The sequence below is a fragment of the Rhinopithecus roxellana genome, chromosome 12 (assembly GCF_007565055.1).
Source record: "Rhinopithecus roxellana isolate Shanxi Qingling chromosome 12, ASM756505v1, whole genome shotgun sequence".
Lineage (NCBI taxonomy): Eukaryota > Metazoa > Chordata > Mammalia > Primates > Cercopithecidae > Rhinopithecus > Rhinopithecus roxellana.
The window spans coordinates 135269582-135294799 of record NC_044560.1 but is presented as its reverse complement, the minus strand read 5'-3'; the positions used below and the strand labels follow the sequence as shown (position 1 = coordinate 135294799).

Here is a 25218-nt window from a genome sequence, read left to right as displayed (position 1 = left end):
GAACTCCTGCCCTTGTGATCCGCCCGCCTCAGCCTCCCAAAGTGCTGGGATTACAGGTGTGAGACACCGTGCCCAGCCGGCTACATAAAATTTTAATGAAGCAATTTGATAGGCTCAAGGAAAAGCAGGCCTTCTCTGTGTAAAGGCATTAACACAGAGGCTGCTCTGAAAATAGCTCCAGGGACCATGCCCTGGAAACTCCAGAATTAAGATAAATGTTGTTGCGGGAAACCCCTCCTCAGAATCTCTGCACAGGACAGGATAACGCAGTGGTTCATACCTGTAATCCCAGCATTTTGGGAGGCCCAGGTGGGAGGACCGTTTGAGGCCAGGAGCTGGAGACCAGCCTGGGCAACATAGCAAGACCCCTATTTCTACAAAAATTTTTTAAAATTAAAAAAAAAAAAAAAGCTCTGCCCCAGGCTGGAAATTAAGGCTGCTCTGATGTCACAAAGCGACATAGATCCTCCAGATGAGAGTGGGAATTCCTAGTCTCACTACTGCTGTGATTCCAAAGAGCAGACTTTCTGACAGCTCATGACTTGAGACGATAGTTTCTCAGCCCAGGTGCTTGATGTAAATGAACAAAAGCTGTTTTCAGAGGTTCACACCCCAACTGAAGATGAATAGTCCCCAATCTGATTATTCAAGAGATCATGCAAAATTATTATTATTATTATTTTACGATATCTTCCTGGGAAGAGAGAAACATTCCTGATAAAAGGCTTATGCAATTCTTGGATGAACTTTAATGGGATCAGATTTTGTTCTGGTAACCAGGCACCCACTCAAAAGTCCTTCAATATATTAACTACCTGGAACCGAGAACCTTTTTTTTTTTTTTTTTTTTTTTTTTTTTTTGAGACGGAGCCTCCCTCTGTTGCCCAGGCTGGAAGGCTGGAGTGCAGTGGCGTCATCTCTGCTCACTGCAACCTCTGTCTCTCGGAACCGAACATATTTTTCTAACCATGACCATCCTACCACCCGCTAGAAAACGGCCCCACGGGACGCGGTGGTTCACGTCTGTAATTCCAGCGCTTTGGGAGGACAAGATGGGAGGAACGCTTGAGCTCAGGAGTTCGAGATCAGCCTGGGCAACATAGTGAGAACTCCATCTCTGCAAAAATCAAATAATTATATATATATATATTCACACACATATATATACATATATGTGTATATGTGTATATATATATGTGTGTGTCTCTCTCTCTGTGTGTGTGTATATATATAAGCCGGGTGTGGTGGCAACGTGCCATAGTCCCAGCTAATCGGGAGGCTGAGGTTGCAGGATCGCTTAAACCCGGGAGTTTAAGGCTGTAATAAGCCGAGATCGAGTCACTGCGCTCAAGCCTGCGTGACAGAGCGAGACTCTGTTTCAAAATAAAAAGAAAAAAAGAAAAAGAAAAAAAACGGCCCTGAGGCTATAAGTGTACTAGGGCCTCTCCTTGGGTTTCTACTTCTGTTCCTACATGAGTATGTCTGTGTGTCTCTGAGCGTCTGTCCCTCGCACTTTGAGCGTTTCCTGTTCTCCGTTTTCTTTAGGTCTCAGAGCGTTCCGGCTATGCACTTTGGCTTCCTCGGTCTCGGTCTCGCCCTCGCCCGAACTCCGCCCGGCGGCCCCCCGCCCTCTGCCCCCAGGCGTCGGTGGCCCCTTTAAGGCGTGCTCCGCCCCCGCCCCGCCCTTCCCGGGTTAGTGAGGGAGCGCCCGGCTCCGGCAGGCTCTCGGCCTCCGCTCATTCCTGATCCCGCGGTGGGCGCAATGGCGGGGGCTGTATTGAGGGTCGCCCGGCGGCAGCTGAGCCAGCTTGGCGGGTCTGGAGTCCCCATCCTCCTGCGACAGGTGCGGGTGGCTGGACCTAGGAGGGGACTACTGGGCGCTAGGCGGCAGCAAGGACGGAACTCTGGGGTCTCTTAATAGGGAGAGATCCGGGGGACCCAGGCCTGCATCTTGCAGAAAGCGGGGTGGAGGTTTAGGGCTGGACTCTTGGGTCCTTTAAAGGTGAGTAGTCTGGGGGCCTCTGGGCTTGGGTCTGAACCCCTGGGTCCTCCATGAAAGAACGTGCCGGGGACCCTGATTTTGGGATGTTAGAAAGTTGGAACTCCTTTGTTCTGATAGAGGAAGGTAGTGGGGCCCCGGACTCCCGACTCCAGGGGAAAGAGGGGGCTGGGGTTTCTGCTTCTGGATCTTAGGAAAAGGATAGAGTCAGTCTGGACTACTTGGTGGATGGAAGTCCGGTTCTGCGCTCTCACCTGGGTCCCCCGTTCCCAGATGTTCGAGCCTGTGAGCTGCACCTACACGTACCTACTGGGTGACAGAGAATCCCGGGAGGCCGTTCTGATCGACCCGGTCCTGGAAACAGCACCTCGGGATGCCCAACTGATCAAGGAGCTGGGGCTGCGGCTGCTGTATGCTGGTCAGTTCGGGGACCAAACTCTTGGGTTCCAGCGGGGCTGGGCTGCAGCGTCAGTGGAATGGGAAGCCAGGGGCCTGAACTCCTGAGTCTGAGGGAGAAGGATCTGGGCTAGGACTCCCAGGTTCTCTCTGTACCCTCCTGGACCTGTCCCTCCTCTCTCTCCCAGTGAATACCCACTGCCACGCGGACCACATTACAGGCTCGGGGCTGCTCCGTTCCCTCCTCCCTGGCTGCCAGTCTGTCATCTCCCGCCTTAGTGGGGCCCAGGCTGACTTGCACATCGAGGATGGAGACTCCATCCGCTTCGGGCGCTTCGTGAGTTGGGTGCTGGGTCCCCAAGAGGGTGGTGGCCTGAATTCCTTAAACTGAAGGGAAGAGGGTACTGGGGGCCTGGGATCCTGAGTCCTTGGGGAGGAGGGACCTCAGGACCTGGGTTTCTGACCCCTGAGCTCATGTTTCTGGGAGGGGGCACCATAAACCCAGGTGGGGCACTGGGGCAAGAGGCTCTGGGCAGGTGGAGCACTGGCGGAACTCCTAAGTCAACAGCATTTAAGGAGTTTCCTTCCTAAAGCTTAGGGACAGCTCTTTGGCCTGGCACGCATCTCAAATAAAAGTTGATTAGGGGCTGGAATTCTGAGGGCAGGGCTGAGAAGGAAAGAGACCCAGTCCTGTCTTGCGGAAACCGTTTGAGGAAGGAGCATCTGGGTGCTTAGAACCTAGAGCCTCGGACTAGGATGAGGACTGTGAGGACCCTGAAGTGCAACATTTAAGGAGGCACTAACTCTCAGGGTCCTGTAAATACAGGGTCCGCACCTGCGAGTGAGCGCCTCCTTAAATCTTGCACCAACAGCCTCACCCTAGTCTCAGCCCTGCAGTTGCCTCACACTGGAAAGGTCTGAAGGTTCCTGCCTTCCTCACTCTCTTTGCTCCAGGCACCAGCGGGTTTCCGGCCAGAATTGCAACCGGGGCGTCGGGGAGGGGAGGGTCAGGGAAGTTTCCCTCAGCGGGAGGGAAACAGCTGGCAGGGCATTTTTCTGATCAATTGCTAAAGATGTGTAATAAAGTTTCACTGACTTTGGGGACAGAATGTCAGGTGACAGAAGACAGCCTCCAGGTTAGAGAGTTTTGCTAAATAAGGACAGTTCATTTGAGTCGGAATGTTTAGAGGAAATGAGGGCTGTGCGTGGGAAGAGAGTTTAGCTACAATGGTTACAGAAGCTTTATTTCAAGCCTTTTTCTGGAAGTAGGCAAAAATGCATTGTACATGTATGTGCATTGTACGTAATAGTCAGGTGCTAACAAACATTTCTTGGAATGAATGTTGAAAGGTTTAGCTATGGTAGATTTAGCTTCAGTTTTTTTTTTTTTTTTTCTTTCTTTCTTTTTTTTTTTTAATTTGAGACTGAGTCTCTGTCAGCCAGGCTGGAGTGCAGTCAGCCTCGACCTCCCAGGCTCAGGTGATCCTCCCACCTTAGCCTCCCTGGCAGCTAGGACCACAAGCATGCACCACCACACCTGGCTAATTTATGTATGTTCTTGTAGAGACAGGGTTTTGCTTTGTTGCCCAGGCTTGAACTACTGGGCTCAAGTGATCCTCCTACTTTGGCCTCCTAAAGTGCTGGGATTACAGGCATGAGCTACTGCACCCACCCTTTTTTTGTTGTTGTTTGTTTGTTTGTTTTTGAGAAAGGGTCTTGCTCTGTCACCCAGGCTGGAGTGCAATGGTGGGATCATAGCTTACTGCAGCCTCAACCATCTGAGCTCAGGTGATCCTCCTGCCTCAGTCTCCCAAGTAGCTGGGACTACAGGCACCTGCCACCATACCTGGCTAATTTTTAAATTTTTTGTTGAGCTGGGATCTCACTATGTTGCCCAGGCTTAATAGCTTTATTGATATAACCCACATACCATATGATTTATCTATTTCAAGTACACAATTTAGTGACTTTTAGTATATTCAGACTTGTTCATTCATTACTACCATTAATTGGAAAATGTTTCCATTGCTCCAAAAAGACCCCACACCCCTTAGCCATCACCCCTAACCTTCCCTTTCCCCTCCTCAGCCTTAGGCAATTTTTTTTTTTTTTTTAATTTGAGACAGTGTCTCACTTTGTTGCCCAAGCTAGAGTGCACTGGTGCGATCTTGGTTTACTGCAACCTTCACCTCCCGGGTTCAAGTGATTCTCTTGTTTCAGCCTCCCACGTAGCTGGGATTACAGGCATGAGCCACTAAGCCCAGCTAATTTTTTTTGTTTTATTTATTTATTTGAGATGGAGTTTCGCTCTTGTTGCCCAGGCTGGAGTGCAATGGTGCTATCTCAGCTTACCGCAACCTCAGCCTCCTGGGTTCAAGCGATTCTCACGCCTCAGCCTCCCGAGTAACTGAGATTACAGGCATGCACCACCATGCCTGGCTAATTTTGTATTTTTAATAGAGACGGGCTTTCTCCATGTTGGTCAGGCTGGTCTCCAACTCCCTGCCTCAGGTGATCCACCTGCCTTGGCCTCCCAAAGTGTTGGGATTACAGGCATGAGCCACTGTGCCTGGCCACATTTTTATTTATTTTTTTGAGACAGAGTCTTGCTCTGTCACCCAGGCTGGAGTGCAGTGGTAAGCTCTCAGTTCACTGCAGCCTCTGCCTCCTGAGCGCAAGCGATTCTGCTGTCTTAGCCTCCTAAATAGCTGGGATTCCAGGCACGTGCCACCATGCCTGGCTAATTTTTGTATTTTTAGTAGAGATGGGGTTTCACCATGTTGGCCAGGCTGGTCTCGAACTCCTAATCTCAGGTGATCTGCCCACCTCGATCTCCCCAAAGTGCTGGGATTACAGGCGTGAACCACCATGCCTGGCTTTTCTGAGATTTTGGAGATGGGGATCCATTTTTATCTCCTTTGTTTTTCCTTCTACTTTTAAAAAATGAATTGTTAGCCTGGGTGTGGTGGCTCATGCCTGTAATTTCAGCACTTTGGGAGGCCAAGGCGGGTGGATTGCTTGAGCCCAGGAGTTTAAGACCAGCCTAGGCAACATGGCGAGACCCTGTCTCTACAAAACAATACAAAAGTTAGCAGGGCATGATGGTGCATACCTGCAGTCTGAGCCACTCAGGAGGCTGAGGTGGGAGGATTGCTTGAACCCAGAAGGTGGAGGTTGCAGTGAGACATGATCACGCCACTGCACTGCAGCCTGGGTGACAGAGCAAGATCCTATCTCAAAAAAAAAAAAAAAAAAAAAAAAATAAGGCCAGGCATGGTGGCTCATGCCTGTAATCCCAGCACTTCGAGAGGCTGAGACAGGTGGATCACTTGAGGTCAGGAGTTCAAGACCAGCCTCGCCAACATGGCAAAACCCTACTCTCAAAACTCTACTAAAAATAGAAAAATTAGGCAGTATGGTGGTGGGGCACCTGTAATCCCAGCTACTCAGGAGGCTGAGGCAGGAGAATCACTTGAATCCGGGAGGCGGAGTTTGCAGTGAGCCAAGATCGCACCACTGCACTCCAGTCTGGGTGACAAGGCGAGACTCCATCTCAAAAAACAAACAAACCAAAAAAACCCTAGTTGTTAACATCCATGGAATGAAGTGAGTCCTCATATTATACACGTGCATGAGTATTTACCCAGATCCCGATACAGAACTTGCCCATCACCCCAGAAGGCTTCCTTGCCTCACTTTCTGGCCAATGACCACCCTGCCAAGGCACCATTGTTCTGATGCATTTAACCACAGGCCAATTTTGCTTGTTCTGACCTTATAAACAGGACTTATACAGTTTATTCTTTTGTGTCTGGCTTTTTTCACACATGATGTTGTTTATACTTGGAGTTCTTTCCTACTTATTGCTATATAGTAGCAGCTGGCTACCTTTTTCTGTGAAGGCCCAGATAGTAAATATTTTCAGTTTTTACAGGTAGTAGGGTCTCTGTGACAGCTACTTAGCTCTTATTGTGGTGTGAAAGCAGCCACAGACACTGCATAGATGAATAGACATGGCTGTGTTCCAATAAGACTTTATTTGTGGCCTTTAAATTTGGATTTCAGGCCAGGCTCATGCCTGTAATCCCAGCACTTTGGGAGGCCAAGGCGGGTGGATCACCTGAGATCAAGAGTTCGAGACCAGCCTGACCAACATGGTGAAACCCGGTCTCTACTAAAAATGCAAAATAAGCCAGGCGTGGTGGGGTGTCCCTGTAGTCCCAGCTACTTGGGAGGCTGAAGCAGGGGAATCACTTGAACCTCGGCTGGGAGGTGGAGGCTGCAGTGAGCCCAGATGGTGCCATTGCATTCTAGCATGAGTGACAAGTGCGAAACTCCATCTCAAAATAAAAAAATAAAAATAAAAAATAAAATTTGGATTTCATATAGGTTTTTTTATTTTTTATTTTTTTTGAGACAGGCTCTTGCTCTGTTGCCCAAGCTGGTATGCACTGGCATGAGCATAGCTCATTGCAGCCTCCAACTCCTGGGCTCAGGTGATCCTCCGACTGTAGCCTCCTGAGTAGCTGGGACTATGGGCATGTGCCACCATGTCCAGCTAATTTTTTTTTTGAGACGGAATCTCACTCTGTCGCCCAGGCTGGAGTGTGGTCGTGCGATCTCAGCTGACTACAAGTTCCGCCTCCCAGGTTCACACTATTCTTCTGCTTCAGCCTCCCAAGTAGCTGGGACTACAGGCGCCCGCCACCACACTTGGCTAATTTTTTGTATTTTTGGTAGAAATGGGGTTTCACCGTCTTAGCCAGGATGGTCTTGATCTCCTGACCTCGTGATCCGCCTCCCTCGGCCTCCCAAAGTGCTGGGATTACAGGCATGAGCCACTGCGCTGGGTGGCCCAGCTACTTTAAAAAATTTTTTTTTTTCCTTTTTTTTTGAGACGGAGTCTCGCTCTGTCGCCCAGGCTGGAGTGCAGTGGTGCCATCTCACTCACTGCAAGCTCCGCCTCCCAGGTTCACGCCATTCTCCTGCCTCAGCCTCCCGTGTAGCTGGGACTACAGGCGCCCACCACCGCTCCTGGCTAATTTTTTGTATTTTTAGTAGAGATGGGGTTTCACTGTGTTAGTCAGGATGGTCTCTGAGTCTTGCTGTGTTGCTCAGGTTGGTCTCGAACTCCTGGCCTCAAGCCACCTTCCTGCCTTGGCCTCCCAAAGTGTTGGGATTACAAGTGTGAGCCCCACTGTGCCCAGCCTCATCTAGTTGTTACATGTTACTTTGATAGTTTTCAATGTGAAAAAAAAGTTAAAATGATTCTTAGCTTATAGGACTTACAAAAACAGATGGCAGGCCAAATTTCGTCCACTGGGCATAATTTTTGCCCTACAAAATGGGCGAGTCGTGGTGGCTCCTAGGCTCAAGCAGTCCTCCTGCCTCAGCCTCCCAAAGTACAAAGTGAATTACAGGCATGAGCCACCAGACCCATTTTCCCTCTGATTATTCAGTTTTTGGCTACCATAAATAATGCTGCTATGAAGATTCTTCCGCAAATATCTTGGGGAACATTGTCCCCAAGTGACTTGCTGGGTCACTGAGTCGACAAATGTTTAACTTCCATAGAAAATCCCAGTTTCTTGAACTAGTTGTTCATCTTACACAAAAGGTGGGACAAATTTAAGTGGTTTTATTGTAGAATGAGTTTTCTTTCTTTTTTTTTTTTGAGACAGAGTATCACTCTGTCACCCAGGTTGGAGTGCAGCGGCACAATCTCGGCTCACTGCAACCTCTGCCTCCCTCTGGGAGCCTCAGTTCCCTGCGCTAAAACACAGGGTTTATCACAGCACCCTCCTCTGGAGACTGTTTCAAGGATTAGCTGACTGCTGTCAGGGTCTCCAACCCAGAGGTTCCCCTTCTAGGTATGAAGCCCAGAGACACACTTGCTCATGTGCACAAAAGACAGCGGGGGTGTAGGGCAGGTGACAAAGCACACAGCAAGGGACTATTTAATACATGATGACGCTACAAGGCAGTGGATCACCGAAACAGGAACAATTCTTTTTTTTTTTTTTTTTCCTGAGACAGAGCCTCACTGTGTCGCCCAGGCTGGGGTGCAGTGGCGCAATCTCGGCTCACTGCAACCTCCGCCTTCCGGGTTCAGGTGATCCTTCCGCCTCAGCCTCTCCAGTAGCTGGGATTATAGGTGTGGGCCACCATGTCTGGCTAAATTTTGTGTTTTTATAAGAGACGGGGTTTCGCCATACTGCCAGGCTGGTCGTGAGCTGCTGGCCTCAAGTGATCTGCCTGCCTCAGCCTCCCAAAGTGCTGGAATTACAGGTGTGAGCCACCGCGCCTGGCCCGAGTTTTTTTTTTTTAAATAAACAATGAGAAGTGAACATCTTAGCTGCCACAGGGCGACCAAATCAGAAAGTTAGGCTTGCCTGTTAAATACACTGGCTGAAAACACTGATCCCCCAGGTCCCTTAGAATCAGTCTGATTTATTTTTTATTTATTTATTTATTTATTTATTTATTTATTTATTTATTATAAATAAATAAATTTATTTATTTATTGTCACCCAGGCTGGAGTGCAGTGGCGCGATCTCTGCTCACTGCAAGCTCCGCCTCCCGGGTTCCCGCCATTCTGCCTCAGCCTCCCGAGTAGCTGGGGCTACAGGCGCCCGCCACCACGCCCGGCTAGTTTTTTCGTATTTTTTTAGTAGAGACGGGGTTTCACTGTGTTAGCCAGGATGGTCTTGATCTCCTGACCTCGTGATCCGCCCGTCTCGGCCTCCCAAAGTGCTGGGATTACAGGCTTGAGCCACCGCGCCCGGCCCAGAGTCTGATTTAATTGTTCTGGGTGGGCACAAGGAATTGGCATGTTTTAAAAGCTCCACCATTGATTCTTATGTGACTCAAGTGTGGGTTTCAATACTTCCTCCTTTTAAAATTGTAAAACAAGTAATTTTTCTTCCAACATCTTATTATGAAAAATTTAAAGCATAGAGAAAGGCTGAATTTTTATTTTTATTTTACTTTATTATTTATTTATTTATTTATTTTTTGAGACAGGGTCTCACTTTGTCATCCAGGCTGGAGCGCAGTGTTGCAATCACAGCTCACTGCAGCCTCAACCTCCTGGCTCAAGCAATCCTCCTGCCTCAGCCTTCCAAATAGCTGGAACAACAGGTGTGCACCACCACTCCTGGCTAGTTTTTGTGTTTTTTGTAAAGACAGAGTTTTGCCACATTGCCCAGGCTGGCCTAGACCTCCTGGGCTCAGGTAATCCTCCCTCCTTGGCCTCCCAAAGTGCTGGGATTAGAGTGAGCCACTGCACCAGGCTTAATTTTTTTTTTTTTTTTTTTTTTTTACAGTGTACATCTCCATCCATCACTCCATCTTTTTTTCTTTTGAGATGGAGTCTCATTCTGTTTCCTAGGCTGGCGTACAGTGGCACAATCTTGGTTTACTGCAACCTCCGCCTCCTGGGTTCAAGTGATTCTCTTGTCTCAGCCTCCCAAGTAGCAGTAGCTGGATTTACAGGTGAGCACCACCATGCCCGCTTAATTGATTTTTAAAATATTTTTAGTGGAGATGGGGTTTCACCATGTTGGCCAGGCTGGTCTCGAACTCCTGACCTCAAGTGATCCACCTGCATTGACCTCCCAAAGTGCTAGGATTACAGGTTTGAGCTTCTGTGCCCGACCTATTTTTTTTGGATGGGGTCTGGCTATGTTGTCCAGGCTGGTATTTTGAACCCTGGCTAAGACGATCCTCCCGCCTCAGCCTCCCAAGTAGCTGGGCCTACAGACATGCACCATCATACCTTGCTGTAATTGTTCTGTTTTATTATTAGTTATTATTGATTTATTAGTGTGCCTAATTTATATATAAACTCTATCATAGGTGCGTATGTATAGGAAAAAGCATAGTGTGTAGGGTTCTGTACTATCGGCGGTTTTAGGCATCCATTCCGGGTCTTGAAATCTATCCCAGGCAGATAAGAGGGTTTACTATAGTTTTGAATAATGGAGGGAAAGAACTTGGGAACCAAATGGAAAAGAAGCTGAGAGCCTAATTGCCACCAGGGGGCAGTGTAGGCCGTGGGAACTCCAAGGCCAGCAGGCTGAATGCTTTACAGGATCCCTTCTGGGTTGTGTTTCTTTGATGAGTGTAGTTTCAGGTTTAGCTGCTGCAGGGAACAGATGAAAGAAAAGCTCTGGGGATGTGTCACGGACATGATGCATCACGGAAGGGAAGAATGAATTTGTTGAAAGAATTTGGGGTTAGGCAGGCTGGGCTGTTGGGGAAATCACTAGACAAGTTTCAGGGACAATTAAGGCTGCTTTAGGTCAAGATGTTATGTGTTCCCCACCCACAATTTCTTATTTTGAATTTTTAAAAATCTACATTGAAATAATAGTACAAAATATAACAATACACAAGCACAGGCCAGGCGTGGTGGCTCACGCCTGTAATCCTGGCACTTTGGGAAGCCGAGGTGTGCGGATCACCCGAAGTCAGGAGTTTGAGATTAGCCTGGCCAACGTGGTGAAACCCTGTCTCTACTAAAAATACAAAAATTAACCGGGCATGGTGGCACGCTCCTGTAATCCTAGCTACTCAGGAGGCTGAGGCATGAGAATCACTTGAACACCCAGGAGGTGGAGGTTGCAGTGAACCGAGATTGCGCCACTGCACTCCAGCCTGGGTGAGAGAGCGAGACTCTGTCTCAAAAGAAAAAAAAAAAATACACAAGCACAGATTTCATCAGCCATCAGAGCAATTATGTCAGTACAGGTCACGAAACTTTTACAACCGCCCCCCTACCCCCGCCCCGTGAATGTTTTTGGGGAATGAGAGTGAAAATGGGCGAAAAGTCCATAAATAGTTTTGATCTTGCAGACTGTCAGGGTTCCCTAGGCTATACTTTGAGACTTACTCTTTTACAAAACGTTTGTCACATCTAACAAAATATGCAGTAACTTTATATCATCATTAAATATTCACCCTGTGTTCAGATGTCTCCAATTACCCTAGGAATAATTTTTACAGCTTTTTTTTTCTTTTTTCTTTCTTTTTTGGTAGAGATAGGATCTCACCGTGTTGCCCAGGCTGGTCTCAATCTCCTGGGCTCAAATGATCCTCCCCTTTTGGTGACTCAAAGTGCTGTGATTATAGGTGTGAGCTGCGGTGCCCAGCCTACAGCTGTTTTTAGGAACCAGGATGCAATTGAGCTTAGCGTTTGGCCATTATGTCTATTTAGTCTCGTGTGTGTGTTTTCTTTTTCCTTCTTTTGTTTTTGTTTTGTTTTCTTTTTCTTATTTATTTATTTATTTATTTATTATTTTTTATTTATTAAAAATATTTTTGGATCTAGAACAGTTTCATATCCTTTTGCTCCAGGATATTGACTTTTTTTTTTTTTGAGACAGAGTCTTGCTCTGTCACTCAGGCTGGAGTGCAGTGGCGCGATCTCGGCTCACTGCAGCCTCTGCTTCCCGGGTTCAAGCAGTTCTCCTGACTCAGCCTCCCGAGTAGCTGGGATTACAGACATGCACCACCACTCCTGGTTAATTTTTGTACTTTTAGTATTGATGGGGTTTCACCATGTTCACCAGGCTGGTCTCAAATTCCTGACCTCAAGTGATCCGCCTGCTTCAGCCTCCCAAAGTGCTGGGATTACAGGCATCAGTCACTGTGCTCGGTCTCCAGGGTGTTAACTTTTGAAGCTTCCTGGCATGCTGTCTTCTAAAATATTCCACATTCTGGATGTGTTCAACTGTTTTCTCATGGTGTGTCATTTAACTTATCCTACTAAAAGTTTTCTTTCCTATGAACTGAAGTAGATTGTAGATATTTTTGTTTTAGTTAATAATAATAGGCTGGGCACAGTGGTTCACACCTATAATCCCAGGACTTTGGGAGGTTGCAGTAGGAAGATAGTTTGAGCCCAGGAATTTGAGACCAGCCTGGGCAACATTGCAAGACCCTGTCTCTGCAAAAAATTAAAAACAAATTAGCCAGGCATGGTGGTGTGCCTATAGTCCCAGCTACTGGAAAGGCTGGTGTGGGAGGATTGCTTGAGCCTGGGAGTTCCAGGCTTCAGTGAGCCATGATTGTGCCACTGTACTCCAGCCTGGGTACAGTGTGAGGCCATGTCTCAAAAAAATGCATTTTATATATATATATATAATATAAAAAAATATGTATACAAAATACATAACTATATATATATTAAATATATATAATACATATATATTATATATAATATATATATATATATATTTTTCCCCCGAGATGGAGTCTCACTGTGTTGCCCAGGCTGGAGTAAAGTGGCGTGATCTTGGCTCACTGCAACTTCTGCCTCCCGGGTTCACACGATTCTCCTGCCTCAGCCTCCTGAGTAGCTGGGATTACAGGTGCACACCACCACACCTGGCTAATTTTTTGTATTTTTAGTAGAGATGGTGTTTCACCATGTTGGCCAGACTGGTCTCAAACTCCTGACCTTGTGATCCGCCTGCCTCAGCCTCCCAAAGTGCTGGGATTATGGGCGTGAGCCACCACACCTGGCCGCATTTAATACATTTAACCTACTAAACATCATAGGTTAGTCTAGTCTACCTTAAAGTACTCGGAACATTTACATTAGCCTACAGTTGGGCAGACTCATCTAACACAAAGCCTATTTTATGCAAGAGTGTTTGAATATCTCATGTAATGTATTGAATACTGTATTGAAAGTAAAAAATAGAATGGCAGTTTGGGTGCATGGAATATGATTTCTATTGAAAGCGTATCCCTTTTGGCTGGGTGCAGTGGCTCACGCCTGTAATCCCAGCACGCTGGGAGGCTGAGATGGGAGGACTGCTTGAGGCCAGGAGTTCAAGACCAGGCTGGTCAACATAGTGAGAGCCCATCTCTACTGAAAAAAAGAAATAAAATGTATCACTTTCACATTATTGTAAAGTCACAAAATTGTAAGTCATCAAGTGCATCACACCTGTAATCCCAACACTTTGGGAGGCCAGTGTGGGCAAAAATTAGCTAGGCACAGTGGTGCGTGCCTATAATCTCAGCTACTCAGAAGGCTGAGGCACAAGAATCACTTCAACCCAGGAGGCCGAGGTTTGCAGTGAGCTGAGATCATGCCACTGCACTCCGCAGCCTGGGTGACAGAGAGAGACGCTGTCTGAAAAAAAAAAAAAAAAAAAGCCAGGCCTGGTGGCTGGCTCACACCTGTAATCCCAGCACTTTGGGAGGCCAAGGCGGGCAGATCATTTGAGGTCAGGAATTTGAGACCAGCCTGGCTAACAGGGTGAAACTCCATCTCTACTAAAAAGACAAAAATTAGCCAGGCATGGTGGTGGGTTCCTGTAATCCCAGCTACTCAGGAGGCTGAGGCAGGAGAATTGCTTGAACCCGGGAGGCAGAGTTTGCAGTGACCCGAGATCACACCACTGCACTCCAGCCTGGGTGACAGAGTGAGACTCTGTTTACAAAAAAAAAAAAAAATCTTAGACCATCTTAAGTCAAGGACCACATGTATACCAAGGGTTGAGCCACAGGGTATGTGTAGATTTAGCTTTAGTAGAAACTGCCCAGTAGTTTTCTGTGTACTCTTCCACCATGGTGTATGACAGTTTCAGTTGCTTCAAATCAGTCTTTCATTCCAGCCATTCTGGTGTTGTGTAGTGGCGTCCTATTGTGGTTTTACTTTATTTCCTTGATGACAGATGAAGTTGGGCACCTTTTAATGTGTTTGTTCCATCTGGGCACCCTCTTTTGCAAAGTGTTTTTTTCAAGTCTTTGCTAATTTTTCTATTAGGGAGTCCATCTTATTGATTTGTACATGATCTTTATATATTTTGGATCCAAGAACTTTGTTGGATCCAGTACAACTCCTTTACCTGTGGTTTCACTTTCTGTGGTTTCAGTTATCTGTGGTCAACCATAGCCTGAAGATATTCAATGGAAAATTCTAGAGATAAACAATTAGTAAGTTTTAAATTGTACATAGTTCTGAGTAGCATGATAAAAATCTCACACCATCCCACTCAGGACATGAATTATCCCTATGTCCAGTGTATCTATGCTGTATAGGAGTATGTTACCTGCCCGTTAATCACTTAGCAGCCTTCTTGGTTATCAGATAAAAAAAAAACCATAGTATTGGCCAGTCACGGTGGCTCACGCCTGTAATCCCAGCATTTTGGGAGCCTGAGGCGGGTGGATCACCTGAGGTCAGGAGCTCAAGACGAGCCTGACCAACATGGTGAAACCCCGTCTCTACTAAAAAAATACAAAAATTATCTGGGCATGGTGGTGGGCGCCTATAATCCCAGCTACTTGAGAGGCTGAGGTAGGAGAATCGCTTGAACCTGGGAGGGGGAGGTTGCAGTGAGCCGAGATCATGCCATTGTACTCCAGCCTGGGCGACAGAGCCAGACTCTGTACAAAACAAAACAAAACAAAACAGTATTTATAGGGTTTACACTATCTCAGGTTTCAGGTATCCACTGGGATCTTGAAGGTATCCCCTGCAGATAAGGAAGGACTAGTGTTTATGTTTGTAAATATCATTTCTCACTCTAAGGGCCACTTTTTTCACTATCTCTTGTTGTTTGTTTTGTTTTGTTTTTGAGACAGTCTTGCTCAGTCGCCCAGGCTGGAGTGCAGTGGCGCGATCTCGGCTCACTGCAAGCTCCACCTCCTGGGTTCACACCATTCTCTGCCTCAGCCTCCTGAATAGCTGGGACTACAGGTGCCCACCACTATGCCCAGCTAATTTGTTTTGTATTTTTAGTAGAGACGGGGGTTTCACCGTGTTGGCCAGGATGGTCTCAATCTCTTGACCTTGCGATCTGCCTGTCTCGCCATCCAAAGTGCTGGGGATTACAGGCGTGAGCCACTGCGGCCTGGCCCTTTTTTTTTTAAGGTGGAGTTTCACTCTTGTCATCCAGGCTGGAGTACAATGGTGCGATCTTGACTCACTGCAACCTCTGGCCTCCTGGGTTCAAGCAATTCTCCTGCCTCAGCCTCACAAGTAGCTGGGATTACAAGCATGTGCCACCACACCTGGCTAATTTTTGTATTTTTAATAGAGATGGGGTTTCACCACATTGCCCGGGGTGGTCTCGAACTCCTGACCTCAGGTAATCTGCCCGACTTGGCCTCCCAAAGTGCTGGGATTACAGGTGTGAGCCACTGTGCCCAGACACTACTGCCTATTTTGTATTTTTAAAAGTGTAAAATATTATTGAATTTTATTTCAACAGTATTGCTTTTAATGACTGTTGAGTATTTCATTTTTATATTAGTGTGCTTAACTTTTTAAAATTGATTGTAAGATCTGTTTGTATATTAAGTATATTGACCATGTGGTATGTATATGTTACAAATATATTTTCCCCACATATTGGTTCTCTTTAGATTTTGTTTATGGTGTTGCTGCCATTCAGAAACTTCTGACTGATCTTTTCCTTAATGATTTATCACTTTAGATGTCACATTTGAATATCCCGTCTGTATTAGTCTGTTCTCACGCTGCTAATAAAGACATACCTGAAGGCCGGGCGCAGTGGCTCATGCCTGTAATCCCAGCACTTGGGAGGCCAAGGAGGGTGGATCACGGCAGTCAGGAGTTTGACACTAGCCTGACCAACATGGGTGAAACTCCATCTCTACTAAAACACAAAAATTAGTCAGGTTTGGTAGTGCACACTCTGAAATCCCAACGACTCAGGAGGCTGAGGCAGGAGAATCGCTTGAACCAGGGAGGCGGAGGTTGCAGTGAGCCAAGATTGTGCCACTGCACTGCAGCCTGGGTGACAAGCAAGACTCTGTCTCAAAAAAAAAAAAAAAAAAAAACCCAAGACTGGGTCATTTATAAAGAAAAAGGGGTTTAAATGGGGAGGCCTCATAATCATGGTGGAAGGCAAAGAAGGAGCAAAGGTACTGCTTACATGGTGGTAGGCAAGACATCGTGTGAAGGGGAACTGCCCTTTGTAAGATCATCAGATCATGTGAGACTTATTCACTATCATGAGAAAAACCCACCCCCATGATTTAATTACCTCCCACCAGGTCCCTCCCACAACCTGTGGGGATTATGGGAGCTACAATTCAAGATGAGATTTGGGTGGGGACACAGCCAAACCATATCATTCCACTTTGGTCCCTCCCCAAATTTCATGTCCTTACATTTCAAAACCAATCATACCTTCCCAACAGTCCCCCAAAGTCTCAACTCATTTCAGCATTAACTCAAAAGTCCACAATCCGGCCGGGCGCGGTGGCTCAAGCCTGTAATCCCAGCACTTTGGGAGGCCGAGACGGGCGGATCATGAGGTCAGGAGATGGAGACCATCCTGGCTAACACAGTGAAACCCCGTCTCTACTAAAAAATACAAAAAACTAGCCGGGCGTGGTGGCGGGCGCCTGTAGTCCCAGCTACTCAGGAGGCCTGAGGCAGGAGAATGGCGTAAACCTGGGAGGCGGAGCTTGCAGTGAGCTGAGATCCGGCCACTGCACTCCAGCCTGGGCGACAGAGCGAGACTCCGTCTCAAAAAAAAAAAAAAAAAAAAAAAAAAGTCCACAGTCCAAAGTCTTACCTGAGGCTAGGCATGGTGGCTCACCTGTTATCCAGCACTTTGGGAGGTCAAGGCAGGCAGATCACCTGAGGTCAGGAGTTCAAGACCAGCCTGGCCAAAATAGTAAAACCCTGTCTATACTAAAAATACAAAACTTAGCCAGGCATGGGGGCACATGCCTGTAGTCTCAACTACTCGGGAGGCTGAGGCACAAGACTTGATTGAATCTGGGAGGCAGAGGTGCAGTCAGCCAAGATTGCACCACCCCACCCCAGCCTGGGTGACACAACAAGATTCTGTCTCTGAAAAAAAAAAAACCGAACAAAATAAAGTCTCATCTGAGACAAGGCAAGTCCCTCCCACCTATGGGCCTGTAAAATCAAAAGCAAGTTTAGTTGCTTCCTAGATACAATGGGGGTAGAGATTGGGTAAACACATCCATTCCAAATGGAAGAAATTGGCCAAAATGAAGGGGCTACAGGCTCCATGCAAGTCCTAAATCCAGTGGGGCAGTCAAATCTTAAAGCTCCAAAAAGATCTTCTTTGACTCCGTGTCTTACATCCAGGTCACGCTGATACAAGAGGTGGGTTCCCATGGTCTTGGGCAGCTCTGCCCCTCTGGCTTTGCAGGGTACACGCCCCCCGCCTGGCTGCTTTCACGGGCTGATGTGGAGTATCTGTGGCTTTTCCAGGCATATGGTGCAAGCTGTCAGTGGATCGACAATTCTGGGGTCTGGAGGGCAATGGCCCTCTTCTCACAGCTCCACTGGGGGCAGTGCCCCAGTGGGGACTCTGGTGGCTCCCACTCCACATTTCCCTTTTGCACTGCCCTAGCAGAGGTTCCCTATGAAGGCTTCACCCCTGCAGCACACCTCTCCATGGACATCCAGGCATTTCCATACAGCCTCTCAAATCTAGGTGGAGGTTCCTGTTCTTGACTTCTGCTCACCAGCAGGCCCAGCACCACGTGTAAGCCACCAAGACTTGGGGCTTGCACCCTCTGAAGCAATGGCCTGAGCTGTACTTGGCCCCTTTTAGCCCCAGCTGGGATGCAGGGCACCAAGTCCTGAGATTGCACAAAGCAACAAGGCCATGGGCCCTGCCCATGTAACCATTTTTTTCTCCTAGTTCTCTGGGCCTGTGATGGGAGAGGCTGCTGTGAAAACCTTTGACGCGCCCTGGAGACATTTTTCCCATTGTCTTGGTGATGAACATTTGGCTCCTCGTGACTTATGGCAAATTCTGCAGCAGGCTTGAATTTTTCCTCAGAAAATGGTTTTTCCTTTCTATCACATTGTCAGGCTGCAAATTTCCTAATATTTATGCTCTGTTTCCCTTTTAAACATAGGCTCCAATTCTAAACCATATCTTTGTGAATACATAAAACTGAAATGAATGCTTTTAACAGCACTCAGGTCACCTCTTTTTTTTTTTTTCTGAGGCAGAGTCTTGCTCTGTCGCCCAGGCTGGAGTGCAGTGACGCAATCTCAGCTCACTGCAAGCTCTGCCTTCCGGGTTCACACCATTCTCCTGCCTCAGCCTCCTGAGTAGCTGGGACTACAGGCGCCTGCCACCACGCCCGGCTAATTTTTTGTATTTTTAATAGAGACGGGGTTTCACCGTGGTCTCGATCTCCTGACCTTGTGATTCGCCTGCCTCGGCCTCCTAAAGTGCTGGGATTACAGGCGTGAGCCACCGCGCCCAGCCTCAGGTCACCTCTTGAATGCCTTCCTGCTGAGAAATTTCTTCTACCAGGTACCCTAAATCATCTCTCAAGTTCAGAGTTCCACAGATCTCTAGGGCAGGGGCAAAATGCTGCCAGTCTCTTTGCTAACACATAACAAAAGTGACCTTTATCCCAGTTCCCAAAAAGTTCCTCATCTCCATGTAAGACCATGTCAGCCTGGACTTCATTGTCCATATCACTCTCAGGCATGTTGGTCAAAGCCATTCAACAAGTCTCTAGGAAGTTCCAAACTTTCCCACATTCTTTTATCTTCTTCTGAGCCTTCCAAACTGTTCAAACCTCTGCATGTTACCCAGTTTCCAAAGTCACATATTCACGTCTCCTTATAGCAGCACTTCACTCTACTAGTACCAATTTACTGTATTAGTCTGTTTCTCCTGCTGCTAATAAAGACATCACTGAGACTGGGTCATTTATAAAGAAAAAGAGGTTTAATGGCTCAAGCCTGTAATCCCAGCACTTTAGGAGGCCGAGACGGGCGGATCACAAGGTCAGGAGATCGAGACCATCCTGGCTAACCTGGTGAAACCCCATCTCTACTAAAAAATACCCCATCTCTACTAAAAATACAAAAAACTAGCCAGGCGAGGTGGCGGGCACCTGTGGCGTAAACCCGGGAGGCAGAGCTTGCAGTGAGCTGAGATCCGGCCACTGCACTCCAGCCTGGGGTGACAGTGAGACTCTGTCTCAAAAAAAAAAGAAAAAGAAAAAGAGGTTAAATGGACTCACAGTTCCACATGGCTGGGGAGGCCTCACAATCAGGGTAGAAGGCGAAGGAGGAGCAGAGAGCAAAGGCATGTCTTACATGGCAGCAGGCAAGAGAGCATGTGCAGGGGAACCGCCCTTAATAAAACCGTCAGATTTCATGAGACTTATTCACCATCACGAGACAGCAATGGGAAGAACCTGTCCCCTTTATTCAGTTACCTCCCATGACATATGGGGGATTACTGGAGCTATAATTCAAGATGAGATTTGGGTGGGGGACACAGCCAAACCATATCACCTTCCTAACCAGAGGTCAGATATTATTGTATTTTTGTTGTTGTGTGTCACAGCTTTGTGGTTTTATTTTTCACACATTGAAATATTTAATCCACTTGGAGTTTACTCTGATAATATAAGATTAGAGCCTGGGAATCTAAATTTTTTACCAAAATATGCATCTAGATAAGACCTTGGAGTAGGGTGGGGCTTTGGGGACCAGTTTCATCTTGAAGGATTCTTGGTGACTATCTCTGTACTCTGCCACCCCTGCCAGGCCTTGGAGACCAGGGCCAGCCCTGGCCACACCCCAGGCTGTGTCACCTTCGTCCTGAATGACCACAGCATGGCCTTCACTGGAGATGCCCTGTTGATCCGTGGGTGTGGGCGGACAGACTTCCAGCAAGGTGACTAGCTCCTTTATCCAGCCCAAGATCTTCATACAGTTACATGTGTGTCAAGTGTTGAAGTATCTGTTACAAGAATGAATGGATGGACATTAGACTTTTAGGAGGCTTCAATATTAAATTCAAGGAGTTTCCCTGCTAGAGCAGTGGTCCCCAACCTTTTTGGCACCAGGGACCCGTTTCGTGGAAGTTAATTTTTCCATGGACCATGGCGCGGCATAGTTTCGGGGATTCAAATGTGTTACATTTATTGTGCACTTTATTATTATTACATTGCAATAGATAATGAAATAATTATGTAACTAACCATCATGTAGAATCAGTGGGAGCCCTGAACTTGTTTTCCTGCACTAGATGGTCCCATCTGGGAGAGATGGAAGATAGTGACAGATCATCAGGCATTAGATTCTCATAAGAAGAACATAACCTAGATCCCTCCCACATGCAGTTCACAATAGGGTTTGTGCTCCTATGAGAATCTAATGTTGCTGTGGATCTGACAGGAGGCAGAGCTCAGGTGGTAATGGGAGCGATGGGGTGCGGCTGTAAATACAGATGAAGTTTTGCTCAGTCACCTGTCGCTCACCACCTTCTGCACAGCCCAGTTCCCAACAGACCACAGACCGGTACCCAGGGTTGAGGACCCCCATGCTAGAGTATGGGAAGAGTTAGATTCAGGGGCTTAGCTCTTGGGGGACAGTTAGATTCAGGGGTGTGTTAGTTACCTATTTGAGCCTAGCTTGGGCAACATAGTGAGGCTCCCTCTCTAAGAAACACATAGAACTAAAAAAAAAAAAAAAAAAAAAAGGAAAAAAAAAAGGGCTGGGTATGGTGGCTCACGCCTGTAATCCCAGCACTTTGGGAGGCCAAGGCAGGTGGATCATGAGGTCAGGAGTTCAAGACCAGCCTGGCCAAGATGGTGAAACCCCATCTCTAAAAATACAAAAATTAGCTGGCTGTGGTAGTGGGTGCCTATAATCCCAGCTACTCAGGAGGCTGAGGCAGAGATTTACTTGAACCCAGGAGGCGGAGGTCGCAGTGAGCCGAGATTGTGCCACTGCACTCCAGCCTGGGTGACAGAGCAAGACTCCGTCTCAAAAAAAAAAAAAAAAAAAAGAGCAAGAGAGAAAAAAAGAAGTTGTTAGAGCCAGCAGTTTAATTGCCAGGGAGCAATGATCCATTTAGAGTCTAGCTGCTAGGGGTGGTTAGATTTAGGAGCTTCCCTGTGGAAAGGGAGTGTAGTTTCAGAATCTCAGGGTTGGGCCATCCTTTGAGCATGTGTGACAATGTGGGGTTAACACTAGGCCTGGAATTTAGCTGCCTTGAAGGGAGAAGTGAGGCTGGATAAGAGGGAAAGACAGAAGTCATGATGAGATGGTCATGGGAAGCCACATCCCCAGGCGTCTTCCTCCCTCTTCCCTCTCTCCTCTCTGCATCTCAGTCTCTGTCTTTTTCTCAAGGCTCCCAATCTTCCATTTATCCATTCGAAGTACAGTCAGGAAGCTGAAGGATTTAGGCTGAAATGCAAGGTGGAAGAGAGGTTTGCCTCCTACTTAGGACTCAGAGCTGCTTGTGGGGACCATGGCATCACACTCTTCTCCTGGGCCTCATGTCTTCAGTTTCTTTTTTTTTTATTATTATGTTTTTTTTTTTGAGACAGAGCCTTACTCTGTCTCCCAGGCTGGAGTGTAGTGTGTGATCTTGGCTCACTGCAACCTCCACCTCCTAGGTTCAAGTAGTTCTCCTGCCTCAGCCTCCTGAATAGCTGGGATTACAGGCATGGGTCACCACGCCTGGCTAATTTTTGTATTTTTAGTAAAGACAGGGTTTCACCATGTTGGCCAGGCTGGTCTTGAACTCCTGACCTCAGGTAGTCCACCTGCCTCAGCCTCCCAAAGTGCTAGGATTACAGGCATGAGCCACTGCACCTGGCTTTGTCTTCAGTTTCTTACCTTCTAGTGCACCTTTCTTGTTCAGAACCCTTACTTGACATCCCCTGGGTGACAGCCAAGGTCACAAATGACACTCTTTGGTGCTTCATGGTGTCATTCCAACCCTATTTACAGCCATGCTGAATTTCTCACCATTCCTCAATTCTTTGTACATGCTGTTCCATCCACCTAGAATGCCTTTCCCTGTTCTCTACTTAGACAAAGGGATATTGGCAGGACATGAAGGAGATGGTTTAGCTACAGTGATTTTATCCTTTCACCCTTTTCTTGAAGGAAGGGGTTAGAGTCTTCTGTCCTGTTGATCCACTGACCTCTGATCTTTCCTTCCCCAGGCTGTGCCAAGACCTTGTACCACTCGGTCCATGAAAAGATCTTCACACTTCCAGGCGACTGTCTGATCTACCCTGCTCATGATTACCATGGTGAGGGCTTCCTGGAGGAGCTGGGATTACAGACCCATGCCTGTAATCCCAGCTATTCGGGAGGTTGAGGCAGGAGAATTGCTTGAACCTGGGAGGTGGAGGTTGCAGTGAACCAAGATCACACCACTGCATTCCAGCCTGGGAGACAGAGTGAGGCTCTGTCTCAAAAAAAAAAAAAAAAAAAAACCTGTAATCCCAGCACTTTGGGAGGCCGAGACGGGTGGATCACGAGGTCAGGAGATTGAGACCATCCTGGCTAACACAGTGAAACCCCGTCTCTACTAAAAAATACAAAAAACTAGCCGGGTGAGGTGGCGGGCACCTGTAGTCCCAGCTACTCGGGAGGCTGAGGCAGGAGAATGGCGGGAACCCGGGAGGCGGAGCTTGCAGTGAGCTGAGATCCGGCCACTGCACTCCAGCCTGGGCGATAGAGCAAGACTCCGCCTCAAAAAAAAAAAAAAAAAAAAAAAAAAACTTTGAAAGTGGAGTGTAAATCTCTGTAATCTTTGTAAGGCATGAAGACTACCAGTCTCAGAAACTTCTCTGGCCAAAAAAAATTCAGTGTTTGAGGCTGGGCACGGGGGCTCACACCTGTAATCCTAGCACTTTGGGAGGCTGAGGCAGGAGGCTCGTTTGAGCCCAGGAGTGAGTTCGAGACCAGCCTGAGTAACATGGCAAAACTCTGCCTCTACAAAATACAAAAAATTAGCCAGGCAAGGTGGCATGCTGCCAGCTCCTTGAGAGGCTGTGGTAGGAGGATTGCTTGAGCCCAGGAGATTGAGGCTGCAGTGAGCTGTGATCGTACCACTATATTCCAGCCTGGGTGACATAGCAAGACCCTGTCTAAAAAAAAAAAAAAAAAAAAAAAAAAAAAAAAAAAAAAAAAAAATATATATATATAAAGTGCTTGAGCCTGCTGTGTGTGGATGTAGACACTATGTGACTGCTAGATGCCTGGAATTCTGCAGGGCATGGGTTTTCCTGGGCCTTACTTGTGGAGCTTAGGGAACTGGGGAAAACTACATTTCCCATAGTTCCCATGGAGGAGGGAAAGCTACTTTAGGAATATTCTGGGAAGAACCCCTGCCAGAGAGGCCCCTGCCAGAGAGGCACCCAAACCCTCCTGGGGAATGTAGTTCTGAGAGGCCTGAGGCACTGGACTCCTTGACTTTCCTTCCCCTCCCTTGGCCACTAGGGTTCACAGTGTCCACCGTGGAGGAGGAGAGGACTCTGAACCCTCGGCTCACCCGCAGCTGTGAGGAGTTTGTCAAAATCATGGACAACCTGAACTTGCCTAAACCTGAGCAGATAGGTGAGTGGCTGGGTACCTGGACTCCTGGGTCTGAGGGAGGAGGGGCTGGGAGCTCGGACTCCTGGGTCTGAGGGAGGAGGGGTTGCGGGTTTGGACTCCCAGGTCTGACGGAGGAGGGGCTGGGGGCCTGGGCTTCTGGGTCTGAGGGAGGAGGGGCTGCGGGTTTGGACTCCCGGGTCTGAGGGAGGAGGGGCTGGGGGCCTGGGCTCCTGGGTCTGAGGGAGGAGGGGCTGTGTGTTTGGACTCCCAGGTCTGGGGGAGGAGGGGCTGGGGAGCCTGGACTCCTGGGTCTGAGGGAGGAGGGGCTGGGGGTTTGGACTCCTGGGTCTGAGGGAGGAGGGGCTGGGGGCCTAGACTCCTGGGTCTGAGGGAGAAGGGGCTGCGGGTTTGGACTCCTGGGTCTGAGGGAGGAGGGGCTGCAGGTTTGGACTCCTAGGTCTGAGGGAAGGAGGGGCTGGGCGCCTGGACTCCTGGGTCTGAGGGAAGAGGGGCTGGGGGCCTGGACTCCTGGGTCTGATGGAGGAGGGGCTGGGGGCCTGGGCTCCTGAGTCTGAGGGAGAAGGGGCTGCGGGTTTGGACTCCTGGGTCTGAGGGAGGAGGGGCTGCAGGTTTGGACTCCTAGGTCTGAGGGAAGGAGGGGCTGGGCGCCTGGACTCCTGGGTCTGATGGAGGAGGGGCTGGGGGCCTGGGCTCCTGGGTCTGAGGGAGGAGGGGCTGGGCGCTTGGACTCCTGGGTCTGAGGGAGGAGGGGCTGCGTGTTTGGACTCCCAGGTCTGGGGGAGGAGGGGCTGGGGCCTGGACTCCTGGGTCTGAGGGAAGAGGGGCTGGGGGCCTGGACTCCTGGGTCTGAGGGAGGAGGGGTGGGGGACTGGACTCCTGGGTCTGAGGGAGGAGGGGCTGGGGACTGGACTCCTGGGTCTGAGGGAGGAGGGGCTGGGGACTGGACTCCTGGGTCTGAGGGAGGAGGGGTGGGGGACTGGACTCCTGGGTCTGAGGGAGGAGGGGCTGGGGGACAGGACTTCTGGGTCTGAGGGAAGGAGTGGGCTCAGGACCAAAACTCTAGTTCCCTGAAGAGGAAAGTTCCTAGGATTTCTGGGTCTCCAGTGGGGCCTGGAGCTCTGCCTAGGCCCCTTAGTTTTAACCTTGATTTCTTGCTTTCAGACTTTGCTGTTCCAGCCAACATGCGCTGTGGGGTGCAGACACCACCCCCTGCCTGATCTCACTTCTGTCAGATGCTCCCATCAAGTATTAATGCACTAGGCGGGAGGAGAGGGTGGCGTTGACACTGTACCTCTCCTTTCCCACCCCATGCCCGAACCCCAGCCCCTGGAGCTTCCTAAATAAAACTTCTTTTTAACATGAGTCTGACTTCTACCTATTTTCTAGGGGGAACCAATTGGGTTTCTGGGCCTAAAGGGGTGGAGTTCTGGTTCTGTGGAGAGGCCAGGAGGC

The 25218-nt window shown here is 48.3% G+C and overlaps 1 protein-coding gene across 3 annotated transcripts in view; it reads left to right on the top strand.

Moving 5' to 3' along the window:
• The window catches only part of LOC115892008 (persulfide dioxygenase ETHE1, mitochondrial), a 29544-nt gene extending 4416 nt beyond the window's left edge, over positions 1-25128 (top strand). The window contains exons 1-7 of one of the 3 annotated variants that reach the window (XM_030913242.1): positions 1544-1843; positions 2273-2417; positions 2584-2732; positions 19951-20080; positions 22365-22454; positions 23650-23766; positions 24928-25128. In XM_030913242.1, coding sequence (XP_030769102.1) covers positions 1763-1843; positions 2273-2417; positions 2584-2732; positions 19951-20080; positions 22365-22454; positions 23650-23766; positions 24928-24983 — 768 coding nt within the window. In that variant the 5' untranslated portion in view covers positions 1544-1762 and the 3' untranslated portion in view covers positions 24984-25128. Of the gene's footprint in view, positions 1-1543; positions 2003-2272; positions 2418-2583; positions 2733-19950; positions 20081-22364; positions 22455-23649; positions 23767-24927 lie in introns of those variants that run through there. The other 2 variants (XM_030913243.1, XM_030913244.1) reach the window with 2 other exon arrangements.
• Positions 25129-25218: the final 90 nt, after the last annotated feature.